This window comes from Lygodium microphyllum, chromosome 3, assembly GCF_053477565.2.
Source record: "Lygodium microphyllum isolate KBCC chromosome 3, Lygodium_microphyllum_v1.1.10, whole genome shotgun sequence".
Lineage (NCBI taxonomy): Eukaryota > Viridiplantae > Streptophyta > Polypodiopsida > Schizaeales > Lygodiaceae > Lygodium > Lygodium microphyllum.
The window spans coordinates 170,262,577-170,278,570 of NC_141137.1; the positions used below are offsets into that span (position 1 = coordinate 170,262,577).

The following is a 15,994-nucleotide window of genomic DNA, read 5'->3' on the forward strand; positions in this document are numbered from 1 at the left end:
TGAGAAGACCATCACTACAAATGGAAATATCATATAATAAATACCTTAACACTTGCAAGATTATTAAAAATGGCTCATAGCAGAGCCAAATAACAGATCATTTGGTTTAGAACTCGACTAGGAACTCAACTCAGATTTAGATTCACCTCGTAATCATACCTACTCAGTCACATTGTGTCCATCTATACATACCCAAATTGCTCAAACACCACCACTAAAAAAAATGAGAATAACAGTTTAAACAACTTGGACAAACTATTCACTTCAGCTGATTGCAGCCACATATACATACATGCCTATACTGGATTTTATGGTCATAGCTTTCTCATTTCTCAATCACTTCAGCTGATCGCAGCCACACGTATATACATACGTATACTGGATTTTACTGTCATAGCTTTCCCATTTCATATCGATGCTCAAACATCTCCAATCTCAATTAAACAACAGAATAATAACTGGTAAAATTACAAGTTTCCCTGGCCTCTTCCCAATAAAACTAGCTTTAAACAACGCAAAGAAAAAAAACTGATCTTTCAAAAAGGTGTGACAGAAGTTTCAACAACCTCCTCCAGAGATGAACTCAAAATGTATAATAAGCTGAGAGCAACTCGAAAATATTTCGGGTTGTCACTTGGAATACGGTAATGTTTACCTTGCACTTTTGTGAATTTTGAAACCAAATATCCTTGGCACATAGCCCACTGTTGGCTTGACTGGCTTCATGTATGGATACGTCATCAGGAATAAATGCGGGAAAGTTGTTCCAAAATAGGCTCCATCAATGTCTGAGCTTAATTAAGAAAAGAACAAGTCTAATCAAAACGTGCTACTCAGAAATTTTATCTTTAAAATGTGTGATATAACATTATGTTATGTTATTCTGTGTGTCTTAAATCTAGTTTGGAAGGGAAAAAAGCCTATAAAGGATTTAAGTGTCTGAACACCAAAGGATACTGCCCTGGTACTTGGATCGTGGATAGTAAACATCCTCACATTTCGGACAGTAAATCTTCACAGTAGTGGTACGAGGAATATCTGATTGTCCCACGGGTAAACAAGGCTGCCCAGAGCAGTAAACTCTTGGGCATCTGCCAAAATCCATATTTTTATATTTCTCCAACTGAAAAGAAGCACATGTAGGCATTGAGCTTCCCTGGAAAGCAGTTGAAGATACTCTAGTGATAAAAAGGTACAGCATCTTTACATACCATTGCATTCAAGCCTTTGCTTGTAAGTATGTAACGGACATGGATCAACCCATACAACATTTCAGCAGCAGATTCTACCATTTCATTTTGTTCCTCTGTGAGCATATCAACTGCATTTGTAACAAAGAAGTGCATAAGATACTAAAAGCAAAAGGGCAAAGAAAATTTCATAAAAATTGAACAATGGAATGATTTAATTGAACAACAAGGTCAGCATATACTATCAGAGGTGAGAATATGAGAAATCATCATAAATTGCTGCTTCTTATACAAACCTCAACATATCTGTTGTGTTTTTTAAGCAAACAAAGTAAATATGTTTAAACACATATGCCTGCACAAAGCTAAGCAAAGGTACAAACCAAGCTTATTAATAGGCCATTCCCATTAAGGATATCTCGTAGTTTCAATAATATGAGGTTTATACTATTTTAGAGGTAAGAATACAGGAAATCCTCATAAATTGCTTCTTATAATACACCCCTTGTCTCTTGGTTGTGTTATTTTTCCTGCACATATGAACAAGGCAGAAAAAATAATATGTTTAAGCACATACACATGCACACAGCTAAGCACAAACACAAAACAAGCTTTTACTAACACACCAACACCCTTCATATTAAGGTGACCCCACAGTTTCAACAAATACGAGGTCAGTTTAAGGATATTTCTTCAGCTTGCTACAAACAGAAACTATCCTGATCTCAAAAGAAGCAACACTCACCATTAGGAGACTCAGCATCCAGGATAAGATCCAGGGCATATTCATAATATGGAACTTGACTACTAAGTCCACTCAAGTTGAAATCGTCTTGAATGTATTCATCATCAACCTCGCAAAAGAATTCATTCCCTCTTAGGCCACAAAACCAGGAGATCCATGAAGTATCATCTCCATCGGAACCACTGACGTCCGACTCTTCACTATCTGTCTCTGAGTCTTCTCCTGCATCGAAAAGATAGAGAATGTGCACACACTTTGAGAGATTTCAACTATTTGATCATACAACATCTGAGTTGTATAAACACACCTTCGATATAAGAAGTTTTACAAACACAGCTAGACGCTACATACATCAAAGACAAAAAAACAGGCAGTCCAAATTAACCGGACAAAATAATGTATAATAACACTTTCATTAAAAAACCAAAATAATATTGATTACTCTACACGAGATAGTGTTTTTCACTAAGTGCCTGTTTTCCAACTTGCATTTCCTAGAGTTGTACATTGTACAGCTCAAGCATTATTCGTGTCTGGCATCCGGAGCAGCTATCTCAATCATGGACTTTTGACCATTGTCTTTAGTAAAGACGGCAGCAAGGTTTTACCAAGAACATATCCATTATTGTAACCAATGCATCTCAATCATGGACTTTTGACTGTTGTCTTTAGAAAAAAACAGCAGCAAGGTTGTACCAAGAACGCATCCATTATTGTAACAAAAGTACATGACCTCACCCTTCCTCTTATGTCCCTGAACATCCGCATGGGCACTGGTAGCATTGGTCACACTGGCCATGAAGTGACTTAGTGCGAATGCACTGAGGACACTTCAGGGTTAGGGCAGTCTAGTCCTATAAATAGGACTCAAGGCCCTATTGTGCACATGCTTTGTGTGATCACCACTCTTGAACTCTTGGCCCGTTGGCCAACACATCAATATATAGGGATGGAGTGGATTGATAGTCTGGGACACCAACCCTTGGGATGTCATCATAGCCTAGAGTGCTGCTAGCTCCTAGGCTCAAGGATGAGCTCATTTGACTCTATGGCTGGGAGGAGAGTTTGGTGTCTAGTCCCTTTTATGTCGAGTTTGGCTTGTGTTGTGTCGCGTGTGTAGGTCGGATCCTAGGGGGCGTGTCGCTTCTAGAGACCAAAGGATGTTTCCAAACAAAACCCAAACATGTTTCAACATTCACTCTAAAACATGTTTCCCCTTGAAAATTTTGATTCAGCCCAACATGGAACCCACATCATGTCAAAACAAAAGGTAAGAAAAGGCATTTACAGTGTTAGTAACAGCTAAACCTTATCTGCCTTAGCAAAGAGCTGAACAAACAAGACCTTGCCCTTGCATTTGGACACAAAGGCTGAAGCACCTTTAAAATCCAATGAGAAAGCTTGGAGAGCCTAGGGAGAGAGCTAGATACTAGGTTTCTTACTTTTAGATTGCCATGAGGGTTAACCCTTTGCAAATGCCACATGGAGAAGACAGTATGATTCATTTTCCCCTTGAAGCCTAACTATGCTTGCTTCCAAATAGTACTATCATATGTAGTTTGTATGTCACCAATATGAGCCAAAAACAAAGCGACACATGAATCCACAAACCACATGCAAAGTCTTTCGCAAGAACTATGCGACTCAAGATGGTCTACCCACCCTATAGTCCAAACTCTAAGGCCTACGGCCTACTTCACAAGCCTTATGCCAATAACCATCCCACTAATGTCGACATAAGTTGTACGTCATGAGCATAAGACATTAAATGCAAACAAACATACAATAAATGCCTCCAAACATATGCTCAATGCATCCAAACACAGATCAATGGTATACTTTCCACATATGTTCCTTCAATGATTAACCCACTTTGTGTTAATGTGGTATGTATCATGGGCTATGTTTAGCCTTTCGTTGTGGGTGTCTGAAAAAGGCACAAAGACACCTTCCAAATAATACTATCGTGTAGTCTAAACATTATCAATGTTAGCCAAAAACAAAGCTACACATGAATCCACAAACAGCATGCAAAGTCTTTCGCAAGAACTATGTTCCTCGAGATTATTTACCCACCCTAAAGTCTAGACTCAAAGGGCTGTAGTCTACTTCACAAACCTTGTGCCGATGACCATCCCACTAATGTCCACATAAGTGGTGTGTCATGAGCATAAGAAGGTACTAAATGCAAACAAACATACAATCCAAACAGATGGTCAATGCATCCAAACATATATCAATGATATACTTTCCACATATGTTCCTTTAATGAGTAACCCACTTTGTGTTAGTGTAGTACGCATCATGGGCTTTGGACACTATGTTTAGCCTTGTGCCGATGACCATCCCATTGATGTCCACATAAGTGGTGTGTCGTGAGCATAAGAAGGTACTAAATGCAAACAAACATACAATCCAAACAAATGCTCAATGCATCCAAACATATATCAATGATATACTTTCCACATATGTTCCTTTAATGAGTAACCCACTTTGTGTTAGTGTAGTACGTATCATGGGCTTTGGACATTATGTTTAGCCTTTTGTTGTGAGTGCCTGACAAAGGCACAAGATGGCCCATTTTCATGTTTCTCCATAGTTTTCAGGGTTTCTTCACTCATCTTGCATCTCACTCCTTGGAGAGAGGGAGACTATATGCACTAATGTTGGTCATCATTGTGTCCTTGCAAGGCAACTTGGTGGTGGCTTCGTCACCTACTACTTGGGTATCCATGGTTGTAGTTGATTGTCATTGATTCTATACATTATGATGTTGTAACTTTTGGCAAATCACTATTGTAGTATGTCATATGGTGGTGATCCCCAGGGGTTTGTATGTTTCCCATCATCGCATCATATATTTCATTGGATGGATCAATGATCACCCTTAACCTAAGAAAGGATGTTAGTTATGATGTATCATGGGTTTTAGGCATTGTGTTTAGCCTTTAGTTGGGTGTTGAGAAGAGACAACTAAGCAACCTATTTTAGGGTTTCTTTAGTTGTTTTGCAAATCAACATGAGGTTTTGAGGGTTTCTTCACTTGTCTTATGTCTCGCCTTAAGGCTTCTATATGCTCCACTTTGTGCTCAATTGTTGTAGTACATCATCTCACATTCTTGGAAAGAGGAAGACTCAAGGCACCGTTTCTGGTCATCATTATGCCAATGGCCTATTGTATCATAGGGCACATCTCATGCTTCTTACATATTCCATTGTCTGTTCATTTTGACTTGGTGGCGACTTGATCACCCACTGCTTGGATATCCATGGTCTGAATTCATTGCCATTGTTTGTATGCATATGATGTTACAACTTTTAGCAAATGAATCTTATGGTACAAGACTTGGTGGTGATTCCTAGGGGTTAGAATGTTTCCCATCATTGTATATTTCATTGTACTAATCAATGATCACCCACAATTCGAGAGGGGCATCAATTTAACATGTATCATGGGCTTTAGGCATTGTGTTTAGGCTTCAATTGAGAGCTAAAAAGAGGCTACTATACTAGACAGCCCATTTAGTGTTTCTTTAGTTGTTTCATGTCTGAACCCAAGGCTTTTAGGGTTTTTTCACTTGTCTCATATCTCACCTTGAGGTTTCTATATATGATCTACTTCCCTCTCAATTGTTATATTGCATCATCTAGCATCTTTAGAGAGCGGCAAATTCCAAGCACTATTGTTTGTCATCATTGCAACGATGCCCTATTAGTATTATATCATATCTCATGCTTCTTAGGGATTCTATTGCCAATTCATTTTGAGTATTCTTGTTTTTAATCTCCAGTATAAGCACAAGTTGCTATAATTGGATTTCAGTAAAGGATTCCAAGACACATCACCAACTATCTCAAGAGGGTGAGCCTACAATTGAATGCTAAACAAAATGCCTAAAGCCCTTGATACATACTAAATTAACAAGCTCTCTGGGACTATGGGTGATCATTGATTAGTACAATGAAAAATACAATGATGGGAAACATACAAACCCTTAGAGACCACCACCACATCCTATACCATAACATTGATCTGCCAATATTTATAACATCACAATACATACAACAATCAACTAGGACCATGGGATACCCAAGCGGTGGGTGATCACCCCACCACCAAGATGCCTCAAAAAAGCAATGATATCAATGTCAATCATATTGTAGTCGAATCTCGATACCTATCACTAATTCCTTGCAAAAGCATGTCATGCCCTTGGATTCACCTTCTCCAACCACACCGCCAAAGTATCCCCCCCCCCCCCCCAAAATGTAAGAACAAAACTAGGAGCAAGCACCACTCACCCTTGGATTCACCTTCTCCAACCACACCGCCAAAGTATCTCCCCCTCCCCCCCAATTTATAACATCACAATACATACAACAATCAACTGGGACCATGGATACCCAAGTGGTGGGTAATCACCTCACCACCAAGATGTCTCAAAAAAGCAATGATATCAATGTCAATCATATTGTAGTCGAATCTCTATACCTATCACTAATTCCTTGCAAAAGCATGTCATGCCCTTGGATTCACCTTCTCCAACCACACCGCCAAAGTAAATCCCCCGTCCCCCCCAAAATGTAAGAACAAAACTGGAAGTAAGCACCACTCACCCTTGGATTCACCTTCTCCAACCACACCGCCAAAGTATCTCCCCCACCTCCCCTCTCCCCCCCACTAAATGCAAGAACAAACTATGAATAAGCACCACTCACTATCCACAACACCGCTAGGGCTAAAAAAGAAACTCTTCAATCAACAAAGCCTTAGCAACGTAACTAGAATCGAAGTTGGAGTCTGAGGATGATGAAGAGCCTTTGAGTTATCTATGAGCATTTCTCAGCATACATGCCTTCACAAAGAGCGAGGATGTCCATCCTATAGTAGCAAAGTAGCACTTCTCGTATCCCTAGGACAAAGAGGGACTGTAAGGGAGTGGAGGTTGGACATGTTTATACATATCGTACATTTATATGATGGGGAGGGACCCTTAAGGAAAACTTTCTAGATACATTAGTCTGGCAACTAACAAATCCTAGGACCAACAACTACTATGACTTTAAGCTCAGTGATGGGACACTTTGATAGGGAGCTTTGACAATCATTAGTACATTTGCATTTCAGCTTCCAGCACTAGTCAATCAACTCGCTATGTTTACCCTATACATGCTGAGTGCGTCACTATGCTTTTGCTATGTGGCAGGCTGGTTGGTAGCATCTAATGTATTCCAGCTTAGTCAATCAACTCCTAGATATGTTTACCCTGTACATGCTGAGTGTGTCATTGTGGTTTTGCTGTGTGGCAGGGTGGTTGGTAGCATTTAGTGTAGGATGGCAACACTTATGACAATTCAGCTAATTTTGTTGCATTTTTGGCAATTGGTTGGTTGGTTTCAACCTTCAGCATCTACTTATAGCCCTCTCTCAGATCGTGGGTGATTTGATACAATGATACAAGGAAAATAACTCATCATACTTCATACAACATAGAACCATTAAAGTAGAACGATGGATACCCAAGCAATGGGTGATCAAGCCACCGCCAAGATGCCTTGGAGAAAACTTGGATCTTGTACATGTGTAACATGGAGCAAAAATGATTGAATGGTGTCCTTAGGCTAGAACTTCATCTGTTGAAGCTCGCCATAAAGGGTCACTACACACATGGTGGAAGATGCCTTGTATAACATCTGAAGCTTTAACCATACTTCGAGAGATGCTCTATAGGAGGTAATCGCCGATAAAATTTCTTTAGAAATACATCAAAGAATAGCAAAATAGACAAGGGCGTCATCTATATTCCATCTAAGCACAACTCCCTCATGATTGTCCTCATTAAAATCTTTTGGAAGTGGAAAAGGACACTGAGGACCTGGAATAGCTCCACAAACAATATACTAGATCCACTTCTACACAAACCAAGCTTTCATGACAGCACTCCATGTTAGATAGTCATGTCCATGTATCTTATAATCTCTAGAAGTGCACGGAGGAGCCATATGGAGAGAATAAGAAAAGAATATAGAGAATAGAAAGTATACAAAGAGAGAAGACAACTAACCAACAACAAAGACTGCACAATAATAGAATTCACACGCAATATTGACAAGCTGAGCACACAAGTGCAAAACTCGAAGCACCAAAAGCTACAAAAAGACAGTTAGAGAATGTTGCCCTGCACAAGACCACGGGCAAAACTTGAAAACGCAAATATACTCATCAAAAAATCAGCAGTCGTCAGCTATGGAGGAGCCACAAGGAGGAGAACAAGCATCACAACATGAAAACACACATTGTGAAGGGTAAATTGAGGCTGATGCTGCGTTAAATGCAGCAAACGCAAGTAGGACAAGCAGCAAACAAGTCGTGTGGTAGCAACAAATTATTATTTGATCAGCAATTAGAAGGTGAAGACCTGAACTCAACAAAAAAATTGCGACAAGAATGTAGATCCTACAATATGATAGATACCACGTCAAAAGTGGTGCAATAATGGAAGTATAGGCAAGTGCTGAAATAAACTCCTACACACACAAGACCGAAGAGAAAGAAAATAGAAGAACATTGCAAAAGAAGAGAACTCAAAGATGTGCTTGAGAAATGAAATATATATAGCGAACACACGACAGTCACGTACAACAATGAGTAGATGCATGGGCATTGACACTAGCTCATCTCTCCAACGAAAAGTCCACCTAGTGAATGATGAGGATGATGTATGAGGAGGAGGAGGAGGAGGAGCCCCACTATAAATAAGCATAAAATAGGCCATAAATAGCAATTAGTCAACTAACATTAAATGTTGGCTAACTAGCATAAATGCCTAAAATACCACAAATAAATCACAACAATAATGCCTAAAATAAGGACATTGTACCTAGCCCTAAATGGTATGCATAGACTCACACATGAGCTGACAATCTTCCTAACAGAAGATATCTATGCAAAGAATCTCCCCCAAGATAGGTGAGTCCTCTCTTCAATGGCGTGGCCCTCTCTCTGTCTTGAGTAGTTGATTAAAAAGAAGTGGCCGCCTCAACTTCTCTTCAACACTCGTTGGATCAATCTGATGAAGTCCTGTAGATATTGATCTCCATGCACGTATAATAGATACAGCAAATCTAACCTCAAAACACTTCCCAAGTCCTGTAGCTTGGATATGCTGAAATAGCCAATGTATGCTAGGCTGCCACTGTTGGGAATAAAGGCCCTCATGCCTTTAAATGTGCTCAAGTGTGAACACACCCTTAGCAAAAACCTAGTGGTACACTCATCATTGTACCTAAAATCGTGCACAATCTTTGCTCTGCTCTCTCTCTTTGTCTCTTCGCACCTAAGCAACTCCTACTGTCTCGATCTTCATGCCTAACCCGTCACTATAAACTAGTATTAGAGCTACGGTTGAGAAATTCATACCTATCGGAGATCAATCAAGACAGGCAAGCAAGTCGTGAACTGCAGAAGGCTCCAACGTAAAGAGTGTGCACCTGGCCCTAGTGTGGAGGGTCAAGAGCTGTAGCGTGGCAGTGTGGCAGCGCTGACGTTAGACGTTGCACGCCTCAACGACGACTGGCGAGTGGGGCGACGGCTGGCAGTGGGGCAGCGATTGTTCGGACTGGCGACAACCAACAATCACGACCAGGCCAGCACAACCAATGACACGTGACGGGGCAGTTGCAACGACGGACAACTGCAACGCTGACAACAGAAGCAAACAACCGACAACGGATAGCGTTGTCATTTATTGATGGTTGGTACTTGTTTGTACCTTGGTCACTTGGGTGAAAGTTTGGGCTTGCATTTGCTGATTTTTTAGTCACATTTTGGGCTGAAAATCATGGCTGGCAGCAGTGACAGCAATAATCTCATGCACATAAAGAAGCTTGAAGGAGCACTTAAGTTTTGCAGTTTGGCAAAAGAAGCAAGCAAAGCCGGTTAAAACACAAGGGGTAAAGCCCGCAGATATGGAATAGGACGATTGGGATGAGTAAAATGAGCTTGCACGCTCAACCATCGAGCTATTGATTTCTGATGCCTTGTTCAACATTGAAGGTTTGGATTCTGCATATGCTATATAGACTCGACTGGAACAACTGTATGCGCAAAAAAGTACTGCAAGCAAAGTGTATTGGCTGAAAAAGCTTATGGATTTACACATGAAAGAGCGTACAGCAATGTCTACTCACTTGAGTGAGTTTAACTCCATTTTCAGCCAGCTGGTTGCCTTGAAGTTCATGATTGATTAGGAATTAAAGGCTACTTTCTTGCTTTGCACTCTACAAGAGAGTTGGGATACATTCAAGACTGCTATGAGCAATTCTAATGTGATCCTTTTGTATGCTGATGTAGAGAGTGCTCTACTCATGGAAGAAATGAATTGGCATAACAATGCATCCAATAAGTCTTCTAGTGCTTTGCATACTAGGGGCAGATCACAGCAGAAAGGCAAATATGATAGCAAGGGACGCAATAAATCAAGTGGCAAAGATGATGAATGCCACCATCGTGGTAAGAAGAGTCACTTTAAACGTGATTGCTACAAATGGAAGAAAGAGAAAGGAAAAGGCAAAAAGACAGATGATAGCAAGGAAGAGAAGAAAGACAGTCAACCTAAGAAGAGCAGTATCAAAATTGAAGAGGTGAATGTAGTCACTCATGACAGTGATACAGAGAGTGACGTACATTTGGTCTCTTCACACTTTGGTGCACATGCTTTACTTGCAGATATAGATGATGAATGCATACCTGGATTCTCGATTCAAGTGCTTCATTTCATGTCACCCCTCATCAAGAGTGGTTCTCTGCCTATACAAGGGGTCAACATGGTGTTATCCATCTTGGGGACAACTATGCATGTGACATTGCAAGTATTGGCAGTGTGCAGTTACAGTTTCAGCATGGCTCTGTCTTTACACTTCAACATGTACGACACGTATCTCAACTCAAGAAGAGCTTGATTAGCACAGGGCACCTAGATGATGATGGTTTTCATACCACCTTTGGCGATGGAAAATGGAAGATCTGTAAGGGATATAGAGTGATTGCCAAAGGTTGTAAAAGTGATACTTTGTATCCTCTCCATGTATCTAGTGTGAGTGATCATGTTATTGCCGTGACCGAGCAGCCAAGTGTTTCTTTGTGGCATGGCCGGTTGGGACACACGAGTCAAACAAGAATGAAAGTGCTTTCTCGTTTGGATTACTTGCCTTGTCTTCATTATGCTGATTTTGAGCATTATGATCATTGTATTAATGGTAAACATGCACAGACATCTCATAAAAACTCTCTTTCGCTGAAATCTTCTTCTCTACAGTTAGTACATTCAAATGTATGTCACATGCCAAGATTATCTTTAAGGGGAAAGAAACATTTTGTCACCTTTGTGGATGATGCTACACGGAAAGTATGGGTTTACCCTATTCATAACAAGGATGAAGTGCTTGACAAATTTAAAAAATTCTTCGCATTGGCTGAAAATCAGACAGATAAGACACTTGAGTGTCTTCGCTCTAACAATGGTGGGGAATATGTGTCCAAGGCCTTTCAAGCATTTTGTGACAACAAAGGGGTAAAGAGGGAGCTCACTATCCCTTATAATCCACCCCAAAATGCAATTGCAGACCGTATGAATCGAACCATACAAGATAAGGTACGTACGATGCTGTCTCATGCTGCATTACCCCATGGTTGTTGGGCATAGGCTGTTATGACAGCCGTACACTTATTTAATCGGTCACCAAACAGATCTTTGGGAGAGGGAGTTTCCCAAGAAGCATGGTCGAGTAAGCCACCTTCATATGCTCACCTAAAAGTGTTTGGCTACAAGGCTTTTGTGCATATTCGTAAAGAAAAACGCAGCAAACTTGAGCCAAAGTCCTGTAAATGCATTTTCCTAAGATATGGTGACAAGGGTTAAATGGGTTAGAGATTATGGGACCTGGAGAAAAGGAAAGTAGTACGCAGTAATGATGTTATCTTCCGAGAAGATCGCATGCATAAACAACCCGAAAAGACTGAGGAGGTCCATAGGGTTGTATTCTAGGAAGAAATACCTTTTGGACAGCAAACTGTGCCCGCTGTACAGCAGCAAATACAGCAGCAAATAGCTGCTGTAAATGAACCTGTAAATACAAAAAATAATGCTGGAAATGATCAGTCAGCTATTGCCCATGATAATGAGCCACTACATGTGCAAGAACAGCTAGGACAGCAAGCTGTTAATGCTGATTTGCAAGCTGAAATGCCAAGACAACAAGCTGAAAATGCTCAACTACCAACAAATAATGATTATTGGGTTAGGAGATCGTCTAGGGCTACTAGACAACCTGATAATCATTCTTGGTGCAAATAATGTGGCTGATTATGTCATGTTGACAAACTGTGGTAAACCGTCTTGCTTCAAGGAAGCACTGGACAGACACACCAACAAGAAATGGTATAAAGCCATGTTGCAGAAATAGAATCTCTTGAAAAAAATAGCACTTGGGACTTGGTGCAATTGCCTAAAGGGCAGAAAACACCTCCATGCAAATGGGTTTACAAGATGAAGGTCACTTATGGTTCCTCACCAAAATACAAAGCAAGATTGGTTGCGAAGGGATACAAACACGAGCATGGAATTGACTTTGATGAGATTTTCTCTCCTGTAGTCAAGATAACTACATTGAGAACCATTTTGGGCTTGGTTGCAACTGAAGATATGGAGCTCATACAAATGGATGTAAAGACTGCATTCTTACATGGTGATCTACATGAAGACATATATATGCAACATGAAATTGACATTGATGAGATTTTCTCTATTGTAGTCAAGATGACTACATTGAGAACCATTTTGGACTTGGTTGCAACTGAAGATATGGAGCTCATACAGATAGATGTAAAGACTACATTCTTACATGGTGATCTGCATGAAGACATATATATGCAGCAACTTAAAGGGTAAAAGGGAAAGAGAATATGATATGTAAACTCAAAAGGAGTTTGTATGGGCTGAAACAAGCACTAAGAGAATGGTATCATGAGTTTGATACATTCATGCAGTCTCAAGGTTTTCATAGAAATCAAGTGGATCACTGCTTGTACACTAAGAAGGCAACAAATGACAGCCTAATTATCTTCGTTCTGTAAGTTGATGACATGCTGATTGCTGGCAAGAATACTCATGCCTTGCATTCACCGAAGCAAAGTCTTCATGGCAGCTTTGACATGAAGGATCTTGGTGATGCAAATCACATTCTTGGCATGCGAATACTCAAAGATAGATCAAAAGGCTTACTCTATCTATCTCAGCAAGAGTATATCTCCGAGGTTTCACAGCGTTTCACTATGGAGGGGGGGAGAAACAATTGGGATTTCATTGCCTCCATATGTGAAACTCAATGCAGAGATATGCAAAGGACAGCCCTGCATCTAATGATGAGGAGGCTAAAATGGCCAAGATACCATATGTTTCAGTTGTTGGCAGTTTGATGTATGCTATGTTGCTACATGTGCTGACATTGCCTTTGCAGTGGGAGTGGTTAGTAGGTACATGGCAACCCCTGGCAAGAAGCATTGGGATGCACTAAAAGGTATAATGAGATACCTCAAAGGCACAAAAGAGTTGTGCATCTGCTTTGGAAAGCAGAAGGCATATGTTGTAGGCTTTACGGATGCAAACTATGCTGGTCATGCAAACTACAGAAAGTCCACTCCTGGGTATGTGCTTACTTTCACAAGAGGAGCAGTCTCTTGGATCTCCAAGCTACAAAAGTGTGTTGCATTGTCTACTACAGAGGCAAAGTATGTGGCTGCCAATGAGGCATGCAAGGAGGCTTTATGGCTTTCACGTCTGGTGGGAGAGCTTGGCATCACAAAGTTACATGTTCTCCATTGTAATAGTCAGAGTGTTATCATGCTAGCACGGAATCCTATCTTTCATGCAAAGACAAAGCACATACAGGTGAAGTACCACTTCATTAGAGATGTACTTGACAACAAGAGCATTAAGCTTGTCAAAGTGCATACAAATGATAATCCTGCAAACCTTCTCACGAAGGGATCTCCAAGCTACAAAAGTGTGTTGCATTGTCTACTACAGAGGCAAAGTATGTGGCTGCCACTGAGGCATGCAAGGAGGCTTTATGGCTTTCACGTCTGGTGGGAGAGCTTGGCATCATAAAGTTACATATTCTCCATTGTGATAGTCAGAGTGCTATCATGCTAGCACAGAATCCTATTTTTCATGCAAAGACAAAGCATATACAGGTGAAGTACCACTTCATTAGAGATGTACTTGACAGCAAGAGCATTAAGCTTGACAAAGTGCATACAGATGATAATCCTGCAAACCTTCTCACAAAGGGTCTTCCAACAGAGTGGTTTGCTCATTGCCGACAGATGATGGAAGTTGGATAGATATATGTATTTCACCTTCGTACATACCTAGACTTAGCTGATTCTTTTCCCCTCTTAAGGCACATTGCCTTTAGGTGGGAGGTTATTGGGAATAAAGGCCCTCGTGCCTTTAAATGTGCTCAAGTGTGAACACACCCTTAGCACTTGTACTTACACATATATATCTATCTAAAAAACTTAAAGTGATACACTCGTCATTGTACCTAAAATCGTGCACACTCTGCACATTGCGCTCTCTCACTCTCTTTGTTCTCTTTGCGCCTAAGAAACTCCTACTGTCTCTATCTTCGTGCCTAACCCGTCACTATAGCCACAACCTTGCATGAACCGGAACAACCCTCTCTAATCTCCATAATAGTAGCTTCTTCCATGGCTCCTCATTCTCTATCATATCTTGTGTATTGTCTCTTTCATTGATCTTGTGCCTTTCCTTGTTCCACTAATTGTTTTCCTCTTTTAACATAGCTACTCCAACCAACCTTCCTCCTCATAGACAATGGTAATAACTTGATTAAACCTAAATTATGACAAGCATATAATTCACATAAACTAAAAAAAATGCAAACATTATCACTTTACCCTCTCTAATCTCCATAATAGCTACTCCAACCAACCTTCCTCCTCATAGACAATGGTAATAACTTGATTAAACCTAAATTATGACAAGCATATAATTCACATAATAGTAGCTTCTTCCATGGCTCCTCGTTCTCTATCATATCTTGTGTATTGTCTCTTTCATTGATCTTGTGCCTTTCCTTATTCCACTGATTGTTTTCCTCTTCTAACATAGCTACTCCAACCAACCTTCCTCCTTGTAGACAATGGTAATAACTTGATTAAACCTAAATTATGACAAGCATAAAATTCACATAAACTAAAAAAAATGCAAAAATTACCACTTTAACCTTGGACAATGTACAACCTGCTGACTCTAGAAGCATTATTCAAATTATAAAATTAATTTTTAAAATAGTAATTTTAAAAATTAATTTAATAATTATTCTAATACCCAAAAAGATAATTCCACCAACCAATAATTAAATTGACTACACCAATTTGTCTTCCAAGTATCCTTGAGCAATTATTTACCCTTAGATTGGCATTAATTAATTAATTAATTAATTAATTAATGCCTAGTCTCTAATGTCATCGCTAACATTAGTGGCCAATAAACTGGTCTAGGTCCAATTTTGACACTGAGTACCACATAGTACCTATAATACATAACTTATTACAACTTTAGACTTTGACACCAACTGATATCTCAAGGTCTTGGATCCCACATTGTGAAATAATTATCTTGCACCTCGAATTTGCAAGTCACATTAGCACATTTGATTAACTTTAAATCAAATGCTAAGCAAAGCAATAAAACTTCACGTCCTTGTGACAAACCACCCCCTTGAAATCCTTACAATCGTCCTCGATTACACTACAATGTACCAAAGCACTTATTGCCACTATTGAAAATACGTGCTAGCATCATAGTCAAACAACATATGTACCTATTGCTTAACCATGCCCATGCCCTCTACATGTGAAATTCTAATTACTTAAACCAGTTACAATCCACACACATGAATCACAACCTTTATCACAAGCATAAGGAATGCATCCAGATGCCAAAACCCAATGTTATTCTGACCACCAAAG

General features: G+C 40.0%; 1 protein-coding gene across 2 annotated transcripts in view; it reads right to left on the reverse strand.

The window, feature by feature from the left end:
- Nucleotides 1–405: 405 nt before the first annotated feature.
- LOC148039166 (casein kinase II subunit beta-1-like) overlaps nucleotides 406–15,994 on the reverse strand; it is a 29,474-nt gene continuing 13,885 nt past the window's right edge. Inside the window, exons 3-6 of one of the 2 annotated variants that reach the window (XM_087675058.1) lie at nucleotides 1,936–2,157; nucleotides 1,212–1,321; nucleotides 961–1,123; nucleotides 406–788 (exon numbers count right to left, since the gene is read on the reverse strand). In XM_087675058.1, coding sequence (XP_087531184.1) covers nucleotides 652–788; nucleotides 961–1,123; nucleotides 1,212–1,321; nucleotides 1,936–2,157 — 632 coding nt within the window. In that variant the 3' untranslated portion in view covers nucleotides 406–651. Of the gene's footprint in view, nucleotides 789–957; nucleotides 1,124–1,211; nucleotides 1,322–1,935; nucleotides 2,158–15,994 lie in introns of both variants that reach the window. The other variant, XM_087675056.1, reaches the window with a different exon arrangement.